Source organism: Ptychodera flava, chromosome 20 (assembly GCF_041260155.1).
Source record: "Ptychodera flava strain L36383 chromosome 20, AS_Pfla_20210202, whole genome shotgun sequence".
In the NCBI taxonomy this organism is placed as follows: domain Eukaryota; kingdom Metazoa; phylum Hemichordata; class Enteropneusta; family Ptychoderidae; genus Ptychodera; species Ptychodera flava.
In genome coordinates, this window is record NC_091947.1 from 29,715,049 (window position 1) to 29,727,104 (window position 12,056).

A 12,056-nucleotide genomic window follows, 5' to 3' on the forward strand; every position below is an offset into this window, starting at 1 on the left:
TGTGTGACAAAAGAGACGATTTTCAAGATATTTCTTTAGTTTGTCTTTTAATGTGTTTTCTCTTAGAGATATGAGTACATGTATTCACCAGGGATTATAAAAGTTTCAAAGTCATACTTCTCAAATGCATTTTGATCGTCTCTCCCAGGTTCCTGTCGCCTGCCTTGCCCGCATATTCAAATTATTCATATTCGAACATGAGTCTGAATATACTGCAAAACTGATCCGACTCTGAATTTGAATCAAAAATAATCACTAAATTTTCCCAGAGTTCCGCGCGTTGAAAGGACCGCAACAAAACGAAACGAGAACAGCGCAGTGCAAGAGCTAAATATGTCTCGCTTCGGAAGCAGACCTCCAAACACATCGTTGTATGTACGAAATGTACCGGATGGCACTAGGTAATAATTTTGTGCTAATTTAAACTCATTCTATCGCTTACCATAAAGGGAATGCTTCATTTGTTACTGCTGTCTTGTCATACGCGTGAGGCCGCCATCTTGAATATTCTCTTCGAATGTTTCAGTTGTACTCAGTTTTGACAAAAGCCCCTTATTTTCACACGTTGTTTTCGCAGAACGATAGAACACAGTGTTATTCACTTTTCAAATCATCACAAAGAAGGGTTTTTTATACAGTTTGGTCCGAAAGTATGCTTAAACTGTAAAATAGACTGGACTTCAACGCATTTCCAACGGGACCACGTGACTCTTTGGCCACTAATGACACTCTGATGAAGCATTCTTCGGAAGTATATTGGGTCTGCCTTTCTCAGTTAGGTTCTTCGGATGCAAAATACATGAAAAGCAGCTCTTACACTACTGAAGAAATCCGCCATTGCGGTACTGTCTGTCTAACTGGAGCCCAGTAGCTTATGAATCCATCGCCGACGCAACGCGGCAATGTCGTATTGCCGCGGCGCTGGCGCTTCACTGCATAGGCATCACGTGTTGATAAAGTACCCGGACGTTTATGTCCCGAATGTTTCGGCACCAAGTTGTTTTGCTGCCAACACCCAAGGCATTTGTGCCCTCTTTTCGATATTACCCGAGATGGCATTAGAACAGATTATTGTACCATATTCAATTAAATAGGGCAGACCTTTGATTCAGCTAGCTACAAAATAACAGCTAGTACAACTTGACAACAGTTACTTTGAATGTTAGTACTTGTTATTGGCACGATAGAAATATAGACTTGAAATAACACAAGCCTAATATGTGTATCAACAATTTACTAAAATATTAAACTTTGTGTTGTATTGTGTCAAAAAGTTGTGTAAAATTCCAATCACAAAACTGCTTTTTACATGCTTGAGTTTTGTGATGCATATGAACACCTGTGATCAAAATGAAATGCAAGATCATCTAGTACATTTGTTTATCCAGGGAAAGTTTGCTATTTACGAGAACCTTAGGCAAAAACTCAGTATTGAAATGGGATTGAATTGTTTACGGGAAGAAACGACTTGATCCTGCAAAATTCATGGCCAAAACATCCAAACAATCTTTTAACTCCTTTTTTTGCTTGAATGATCTCAAACATAAAAGGAATGAAGAGGAATCCCCATTCTGTTTCAGGATTTTTAGAACTGACAAGTTTCCCGCCATTTTGTAACTGTTCTTCTTGCCCAACACAAGTAGATGTGCTTGAAAGCAAATGAATAATTTATGACCATTCTTCTGCTCGTTAATAGGGAGTCCACTACAAATTACAAGCAATGGACATATTTAAGTTCAGTGAACATGATTGCAAAACATTTAAGTGCACAAAAAAATTACCGAAACTGCCAACATTTGAATATCAAAAAAGTATGGTGGCTTCTGTTTTCTACATAAAACAAAAATATATTATTGAAAACAGAGTTCTGAAAAAGCTTGTTTCTTTGTGGTAAATGTGATTTGCCAGTAGATTTATGTTAAATTATACCCCCACCCAGATTGAACGTTGCTGAAAAAGTAGGCATTAAACCACAGGAATTTGCCTATCTTAACTGAAAAGTATGCCTGTTCACATGTTCAAACATGAAATGGAGTCCAAAAGTAACTTTATGACAGTGCAAAGGTCATGTTATTTCTGCACCCACATATTTCCAGTGGTTTCAAACCATATCAAAATAGCAAGATGCACATTTAACCAGATCCAAAGGAAATTGCAAAAATTTGAAAGTACAATTGTACGACTTCCTGGTTCTACGCATATTATCAAATTACAGTAGAAGAGCATTTGTGTGATGCCTTACAATTGCACAAATTTGAGATTATGATATGTAGCTCATAATTCATTTTTAGTGGTGTTTGCTGTGTAAAAAATAATGCGGTGTTGCAGATGTATCCAATCCTTGTAAATTGAATTGTGTCGATGGTGAATATTCTAAGTTGTGCCGCTGTATGCATGAAGCAGATTTCAGCTGTGTTATTCATGAAACAAGCTGCTTTTGTTGAGAGGTGAATGTAGAAATGCTCCCCTCCCAATATACCTAACAATTCACCTGCTTTGATCACAGTGTTAGTTCAGACAGTGGCGCAGAGATAAGAATAGAGTATGGCTTCATCACATCCTGCCAGTGGTTGCAAAGTGTCAGGACTTGCACAGCCTTCCCACTCACCAAGTCATTTTACATACAAACCAAACAGCCTTTGAGTGCTCTTATAAAAGTTTCAAATTTTTCACATATTTCCTATTGTGGCCTTCTGACCTTTGCACCTGCACAATGAAGGCAAAGGTCCCAGTGTTGTGTTGTTAAAACACAAGTTTTTTGTTTAGAACAACCAGTATATACTCATATACTCATGTCTTACATGGTGCTCTGGACATAGTACTGCATATGCATACCCAACAGCTGAAAAAGTAGTTTGCCTCAAGTTATGATAGTCTGCTCTGAAGCTACCATATGCACAAATAAGAAGTGTGCTGTCGAAGAATGTAGCTTTAGGGCTTCATAGTAAGTTCTAGCCTGGCAGATTGCTTGATTTGAGCCTGCAGTTTTGCAGAGAAGTATGCCAATCAAAGTTTGAAACATTTGTAAAAAAGATTTTAGATACCAGTACGTTGCTGCCTACTTGTCCCATATCTTCACTATGTAAGGTGAAGAGTGGCTGTACCATTGCTGTGTCGTGCTCTGGCTGTGTTCAGCCAGCTGTCGTGCATTACTACCCTTTCAGTGCTGTTACATGCCTTTTACTTCTAGGAGGATCAACTGGTTTGCTAGCTGCCCATGCCATTTCATACATGTAGTTTGGTGAAACTATAGCGTGGGGCTGGAATACGCAAAAGGTGTCAAAATAGTTGCAAACATTGTGAAGCACCTTGTTGCAATGTAATGGTATTGCTATTCATTTCCCCCATTTGTTATGCTGCTTAGCAACAAGGCATAAAGCACATTATTTCTATTTGAAACATTGAAAGTATCTTTCCTTGCAATATGATCCATGTATAAATTCATCCTTGTATCATATTTATGTTCCTTAGCATTGACATGAGAATTGCTTTAACACACAGACCTGAGGAGTTGAGGCAACTTTTTGGTAAATATGGCCCAATAAGCGATGTCTATGTACCACTGGATTATTATACCAGAAGACCCAGAGGATTTGCATATGTACAATATCCTTCATGTACTGATTTAAAGGGGAGCTTTATGATCATCAGGATGCAGGTTATTCTGGATGATGAGATGATAAAAATAAACATCTGTCATCAAAAGTGTACTGCACTGTTGCCAGACTGATCTGTTTGAAATATGTTTACCTTTGTTGTTGTATATTTCCTGTCCAGTTGTGTCAATCTGATTTTATCTGACTGTAATTTATTTGCCATGACCCACGTTTTAATAGAAATAAGAAAATCACCAGGCTCAATTCATTTGAAGTTGTACAGGAATATACTGTAGCTCTGAAACTGCTGTGCATAGCTTATTCAGTAGGTTATTGTAAAAAAACTTCCAGGGGGCGGGGGGAGCTTCAATCCTGCAATTCATGTTTATATTACTGAAGTGCATTGTGTGCTTGCACATTCATTTGTGAAATCACTGGCATGAATCAGTGTTTCTTCTATATGAACATAAACATGAGAGTTACGTAGTTTGCACTCAAAACACTTGTACTTTTTTATTTGTCAATTTTTAAAAGGTAAATAAGGTCTCTTTTCAAGTCTGGCTAGAAAGGTAAGTTTTTTGTCAGGTTAGACATAATTACTGACAAATACAACGTAATTTTGTTCTTTTTAGAAAGCAAGATCAAAGACTAAAGATCAAACAAATGAACAAGGCAAAGATCAAGTCAAGTGCAAGCGCTTTTGTTCCAAGGTTCAAGGCCAAGGCAAAGCAATTTAGGCGTGAATGAATGAATGGCTTGACGTAAACTACCGCTAGTGCCGTTAGGTGGTGTAATCGGTCCACCAGTTGTTTCAAGCCGCGGTCAAAGGTCAGGTTTCAAAAGAGCAAGAGTCAAGTCAAGTGTGGTCTACCCAAAGTTGTCGTGGTCGGTTGTAGTTCAAGTTTCACACAGCACAGCCAAAACAAAACAAAGCTCAAGTTGCGCCAAGCTCTTTACAGAGTCAACTCCAAGTTTCCTCAACATAGGGGGTCATACAGCGCGTCGTTTCACCAACTTGGGAGTCACACACAGTTAGCTCTCATCATCGATAGAGTCACACAGAATGTCAAGTTCATCAAGGGGGTTTGCCAACCACACAAGTCAAGGGCACGGTCAAGTCGATAATTTCCATTTGGTCCAAGAATACAAGTGGTATCAACAAGTGCTTGTAGCTTACGTGGAATGAAAAACGCCCAAGCCACACGTCATACATACCAAAAGTTCTGAAAATTGTATTCTTACATTTCGCACTTCACTTATTAGCTTTAACAACCTTTCTTGCACACCAGGAAACATCATAGGACAACCTGACAAAAAATATTGCTCACATTAAAGACGAGCAGTTTACCTGCTAAGTCAGCATGACACGTTAGAGATCTCTTTGTAATAAAAAATAATGTTGCATGCATTTGTATATAGTGGATATAAAATTTCTCAAAATTCTGAAATTATCCTGAGAAATTCAAATATTCTGACACATTAAACAGACTAAGGATAAGCACTGCATCAAGCATGCTGTGAAAAAAAAATTTGTCTGAAAGAGCTTCATGAACGGATTATATACATGTAGGTGATACTTTCCTTTGTAATCTTCTGTAGGCAAAATCAGATGTATGACCAGTGAAACTGTACCATGATAATTGTACTAGGCAAATGAAAAGTGCTAACTCCTTAACTTAGCTTACATTTGAAGATATCCGTGATGCAGAGGATGCCAAGTACAACCTTAACCACTACAGATTTTATGGAAGGGAGCTTGATATCCAGTTTGCTCAAGGTGATAGAAAGAGTAAGTAGTGAAAACCATTTCAAATCTGGATATACTTTATTGAAGTTTGCAATCCTTGCTGTTTGATTGATAACATAATGATAGGTATGAATGCACTGACGTTGTTGGATGTCATTTCCATGTGTAAGATGCAACAAATATGATGTGCATAAGTAGTGTAGAGGGAGAGTTGCCTCAACTGAGTCGCACAGGTAGTAGAATCTAAGTTTGTAGACTTATTTGCTGGTATTGACATTGACACAGACATTCATGAACGGTGTAAAATATGTGATCTGTGGACTCAAATTGGGTGTGTTAGGTCACTTGACAAAGGAGATAATCATTCAGAAAACCTGTATTGTTGTGTACATGCACAGTATGGTTTCAGAAATGATCTCAGCTGAGTGTATGAAAAACTGTTAAACAAATTGGTGTAAGGCAACCCCTTATTTATGATAGATAATTTTAACGACTCATATTAATGATTATGAACTGTTATTTCAGCTCCTGGTCAGATGAGAGGCAAAGAGAGAACATCTTCAAGGAGGGGATATTCAGATAGGTATGAGAGAGGTCGCTATCGGTCCAGGAGTAGAAGTCCATATGACAGACGAAGTAGAAGCAGAAGTCCTTACAGAGACAGGCAAGTAGAATACCTGAACCCGTTTCCTGCCAAGTTCATATTTCACCATCAGGTCAAGTTGGTTAAAACTAGTAAAGCAGAACATGTCTCATATGGTGCATTTGAACAAAGACTTGAAGATTTGAAGGTCCTTGAAGACAGAGATACTGTAAATATGATTTTTACAGACTAAAAGCTGCTATAACATACCAAGCCAAGTGGGTAAAACACATAATTATGGTTTTGGCTGAATACCGCTTTTTACTGACTTGGCAGATAGGGAAGTGATACTGTCTGGCAGGAAAAGGGTTAATACATCTGGGCTATCTAAGGGATGTTGTTTAATTGTGGTATTTTGTGAAATTTGTCTTTTTTTTATTGCGAAATTCACATTGTTTGGGTTGCTTGAATATTTCTTTGAAATGTGCATGCATGTGTCTGATTAATGTGACAATATGTGTATTGTGTCATTCTGGCAAGTTCAGGAATGTTAAATGCTAATGTTGACACACTTCTGGAAAAATTATTCCTTGAGAAATATTTTGGTTATTATCGTGAACAATCTAAAGAAATGTCTGCATCTTATGCAAAACTCCCAATGTTGACTGTACAATTTGGAAAAAATTGTATTTTACTTGTTTACAGTGTATCAACCCAAATGTGTATCAGGTTGTAAGTATCAGAGATGAAATTGCAATCTTAGCTCTGTTTGTTGCAATAGTAAATGAGAGCAGCGATTTTACTGTAATAGAACAAAATTAATGCATGCTGATTAAAGGAATGGGTCAGGCATCAGATTGCCTTGCCAGGAAGTTTTTTACCTACTGGATTACAATTTCAATAGAAAACAAAAGACTATGATACCTTCATAATCCTCTTACAAACTAGAACAAACTTGATCTCTGGGATCGAGTCCCCTACCTTTAAGTGATGTTCTTTGCTCAATTTTCTCTTACAGCCGTGAGGAGAGATACAGTCGACGCCGTTCACGTTCAAGGAGTTACGAAAGGTAAAATAGTTGACATGATCAAAGACTTAACAATGTCTGACACCAACAGTTCCTTGTCTTGAAAGAAAGGGCTTTCCAGTATTAGTTTCTATGCACACCAGGATTACATCAAAGATGTAACAGCTGTTTAAGATGAACATTGTTTGTATTTATAAATTCTAGTTGTTATATTTTGAATAGCCATTGCAACTTCATTTTCATCACCTAAAAGCCACTATGTCATTCTTTACACAGGCGTCGTCATCGATCATACAGTCGATCAAGATCACGTTCTCGTTCACGCGGACGTGGCCACCGCTCTACTTCAAGGTAAAGAGTGACGGAAGAAAACTAGGTGACTTTTACATTGATGTTTGGTGGAAGGACTTTACGCTCAACCTCCTAAATATGAGGATTGTTTGGCCTGAAACATTCGCATTTTGCATTACAGACCTTGTTGAACAGTTGTAGCAACTTCTACTCGAAAGAATAAATGCAAACAATTTCTTATACATCATTTCCAGCTCTGCAGCCCATCCTCCATAAAATTGTTCTCACATCTAATGGGATCTCAAAGACGCTGTTACTGATAATATCTTAAAGCTCAGATTTTACCCTCTTACATTTTGATATCCAGCTTATCTCAAAAACCGGAAATCAGCATTGCACATGCTTTATTTATCTTCTGACATTTAGTGTTTCTTCTCTGTGTAGATATTGAGGCTTGAATAATATATTTTCTTTCATGCTTGATTTGTGTTAAAGGAGATAATTTCGCAAAAGGGTGGTTCTAGGAAAGAAGCATGTAACAAGTATTATTGGCAGTTGTGGTAATGTCGTTCCTGCTGACACTGTACCATCCTTATTTCAGGTCTTCAACCCCTCGCAGAAGCCGCAGTAGAAGTCATTAGTATTTGCATCCAGCTTCCGAAGATCCTCATCTTCCATCCGTTTACCGTTGAGTTTTAACCATGAACATGCTCCAGCTTAAGTTAAATCCACCAGATAGTCGCTACTGAAGTACAGAAACACTACCAAAGTTCTGATGAAGTACAAGTAATGCAGTGATCTGAAATAAGGACATATCCCTCATATTTCACCCACCAACCTGGTTTTCCCACAGTGGCGTCCAAGTTGTTCTCGTAAAATAATAATAAAATATTTGGACTGTGGCAGAGTCATGGGTGAAAGTGTCACCAGTTTGGTGTCCTTTTCCATCAGTTAGTTGTTCAGAGTACATTATAATTAACAGTAGTGTTGTTCCAGTGTGATGTCTATTTTATTAAACCTTGTTTTATCACATCTTGGACTTTAAAAAACTACAAATCATGTTCTACCCTGTGAATGTACCAGTTTCCTTTTAGAAACAAAAGTGTTGTGTTCAACCTATATGTGTGTTTGAGGATTTTGTTTTAGCCAAACGTAGTTTTTTGACAACAGTAAATGGTGCTCTCAGCAAACTGGTCAAGTTTTCGTAACCAGATATGTAGTGTTTTAGTTGCATTTGTTAGAAATATTCACATATACATATCCATAAGAATACATCAGTATTGTTCTTTGTGAACTTAGGGGCGACGTCAAAAGATCGATGTTTGAAAAAAAACTTAATTGCTTAAGTTTGGGGGTGGGGGGTTTTTGGCCAAATTAATTTCTGTGCAGTCAAAAACGATTTAACGTCTTTTTGGCAAATTTTACGATTTCAAGGCTGTTTTTGTACGCTAAAACCGATCCAGTCACCTGTATTTTTGTTACTTTATAATGGTTTTCAATTTTTATTTAATTCAATGGTACATTGGTACGTCGTTTGAAAGAATTAGTACAGGGTATGAGTCCGCAATGTTTTTCAATTTTAGGTCAGTTAAGTTAGAAGGGGGGGTGGGGGGTCTGAGGCCAAACTTAAGCAATTAAGTTAGATTTATTATATTGAACTTTTGATGTTGCCCCTTAGAATGCTGAAAAATCACAGGAATTCTATAAACAGTGAAATCTAAAAACCAACCAAATGTAGTTGATAGTTAATCCACCACATCGTCAGGTATGCAATATGGTATGACCATAAGTATTTCTCACAGCGTCATTGTTTTTCAAATCCCGGATTGCTGACGTGCAGTTATTTATCCGTAATCCTAGAACACCAAATGTTTTGTGATGCAAGAAAGGGACAAATATTATGGATGATCAATGCTCACTACAGCACAATTCTGATCTCTTGTTGTTCAGATACGGTTTACTTCCGCTATTGCCAGATATCACTAAAACCGTTCCCCTGTAGTGGTGGAATTCCCACTCAGTGTGTTGGAATTATTTTCATTGTTCAATCGTTTATTGTATGAAAACATTGACATGTCAATATTGTTTTTGTAAGATTTGACCCTTTAGATACAACCATGCATTTGTTGAGTCAAGGCAAGACTCGATCTGTGGTCAAACACGGGTAGTAATTCTTTCATTATTGTGCAAAGTTTTGATATTCTATACAGACATTATTTAGATGTAACCTGCATTCCTAGCCTAACAGTTGATACAATGAAAACCACTAGTTAAGATGTTATTGCATATCCATTGTTTGTTAAGTAGAGAATTATTGTTGAGACGTGAATAAACTTACATAACTTGTGAAATATCTGTGGAGTGAATGCTTTATTGTTGAGTGTGGACCTTTTTACTTGATATTGGGGGTGAACAGGTTAAAGGATACGGTATGCAAGTTTTAAAATCTTTGGTTTTGAAGGTGGACTGTACGATACCATCAAGCTTTCCATGATTGTCATGTACATCTGGTAGGGTCTCTCAGCCCAATTTGGTTAGACAATGCAAGATCCCGAGGTACATGAATATTCCACATTGATTAAGGGTCATTAGCATAGAATTTTATACCGAAACAATGCTCATTAATGTAATCTGCATATTTGAAAGTAATTATACTCGCATCTTGCACTAATAGCCCAATTTGGTCAAATAAAGCCATACTGTGGGGACCATTGGTCCTGCAAATTCATGTACTCCCCTCTAGTTCCTACAAGCTTCAAGGAGCAGCATCTCTGGTGTACAATTACAAGTCTTGGAACAATTTAGCAACATAGGATGGAAGATATGAATCTATCGATATACACTGAACATCCCAGGACCTGTAAACTTCATGTTAAAAATATATTCGCCCCTGCAAACCTTTTGCAGTAGTTGTGCATTTTAGTTTGGGGTATCAGCTGTTTGAAGCTAGTAATATTTAAGCAAAACAAAGGAAGATTACAAGTCGAATGTTATCTTGAACACTCAATATTGGTTGTGCAACATCAACAGATACAAGTGTTTGTACACAATCATTACACCCTGAACAGATTGCATGATAATCTGTCATTCCAAGGCATGACGAACTCCCACCTTGTGTTGGACTGTCATTGTGTAACAGCCAAATTTCACAAATAATTGTAACAGTGGATGACACCTACGAACAATATGCATTAATGTGCCATTACCGTGACCCCTACATGACCTTACATCCTGGCATTTTGCTGGTACAAATACCATATTGATTGAATAATCTGTGATAGCCAGCAACATTCACAGAATTCTGTGAACTGCCCATGCAAATTTTTTGAAGTAAATTGTTTTTCACTGCAAATGTTGACTTCTGAGTACTGGGTACCATGAAAATACAAAGATGTAAAGTCATGTTGGAAAAGGAGTCTCCCAGCATCTGACAATCCCAAAACATAATCACATTATTGCATCTGATAGCCAAGGTAAACTTCAGCATCAAATCAGATGCAGCTTAGTGAGACTTATGCAGGTCTGCTGCAATACTCTTACCAGTCACATAGGGCCAAATGAGTGTAAACATCACTAAATTTTTACAAGAGATTTGAGTCAAACAGAGTAATTGCATCTATGGGATTCTCAATTTTTTGTAAACGGGTGGCAAAATCAGACAAGTAGGCAACTAGCATGCTGCTTACGTGCAGCTTCTTGTCAGGTGGGAGTTTTAGGGTGATACTAAAATTAATCCAAAATAACTTATTTACATAATTGATTTTGTGAATGAATTGGGTCAGAGGTGAAAACATGAGACATTCAAGCATCTGGCCTGATGAAAATATTTTTGAAAATTGAAGACATTGGAGCCATTTCATGCATTCTAAACACTATAAACAATATTGGACCATTTAACAGAAAATTGGCCCCCAAAATTACATAGTTCAATTTCAGCATCATTTGAGCAATCCTCAATGAAGTTTTAATATCCCAGCATACCTAAACTTTAACTTTGGTGCCTATTGGACATGCGTTCAAAGCAGCAATCTTCAGTGACAAAACGATTTTCCCTTGGAGGTTTTGTCAACTTAATTACAGTAGTTAATATAAGCTTTATCACAGATATACATTTGACCAAAATGTGAGAAAATTAGCCATCAAATTTGCATCATCATTTGAACAAATCTTCAACAGGTCGAACCTTTGAAGAAAGCCTTTAGAAGAATAACATGGAAATTTTCGAAAGGTCGCAGTTGAAAATTTTATGCTTATTTTCACAAAGCTGAAAAAGTGCTATGTGTAGTAAGAAAAATTAGCAAATCAGCTGGAAACTTTGCATATGCAAATTTTACCATCATTTAAACAATAAATCGGATGATTCGCTGAAGTCCAAATGTCGTGCTATATCGGACAAAGATTTAAAAAGAAATCAGACTAAATCCTGCCATGTCAAGTCAGTTTTAGTTGTTGAAAACTTGATAATCTCATACAGTTTGGAAGGTGTTGCATTAGGGATGAGATACTCTATGTCTGTATCTGGGCTTGCAGCCCTTTGGCTTTGCTGCATGGATGGTATTATTCTGTCATTCTTCAGTTGGCTGTTTGCTTGTGTAAATTCATAGGTTCAATCAGTACATGGAAAACTAAGTGGCAGTAAAAGGGTAAAAGACGTTTAAACTAACATACCGACTAGTTAAACTCTAACACTGATTCATGCCATGATGAAAAGTTTATACATCAATAGAGGAATTCCTTTGAAAGGACTCATACTTCGTGGTGTGCAGTGTGTCATAGTCAGTTGGCATACAGATACAGGATAGCATGGCACAG

General features: G+C 37.4%; 1 protein-coding gene across 2 annotated transcripts; it reads left to right on the forward strand.

Moving 5' to 3' along the window:
• Positions 1-232: 232 nt before the first annotated feature.
• LOC139120560 (serine/arginine-rich splicing factor 12-like) lies at positions 233-9,595 on the forward strand. 2 transcript variants are annotated; one of them, XM_070685036.1, is made up of 7 exons: positions 233-401; positions 3,502-3,606; positions 5,282-5,385; positions 5,869-6,007; positions 6,945-6,995; positions 7,230-7,329; positions 7,846-9,595. In XM_070685036.1, the coding sequence occupies exons 1-6, from the start codon at positions 334-336 to the stop codon at positions 7,306-7,308; spliced, it is 546 nt and encodes a 181-aa protein (XP_070541137.1). In that variant the 5' UTR covers positions 233-333; the 3' UTR covers positions 7,309-7,329; positions 7,846-9,595. The 2 variants fall into 2 exon arrangements, with proteins under 2 accessions (XP_070541137.1, XP_070541135.1); XM_070685034.1 differs by having other exon boundaries at positions 7,230-7,304.
• Positions 9,596-12,056: the final 2,461 nt, after the last annotated feature.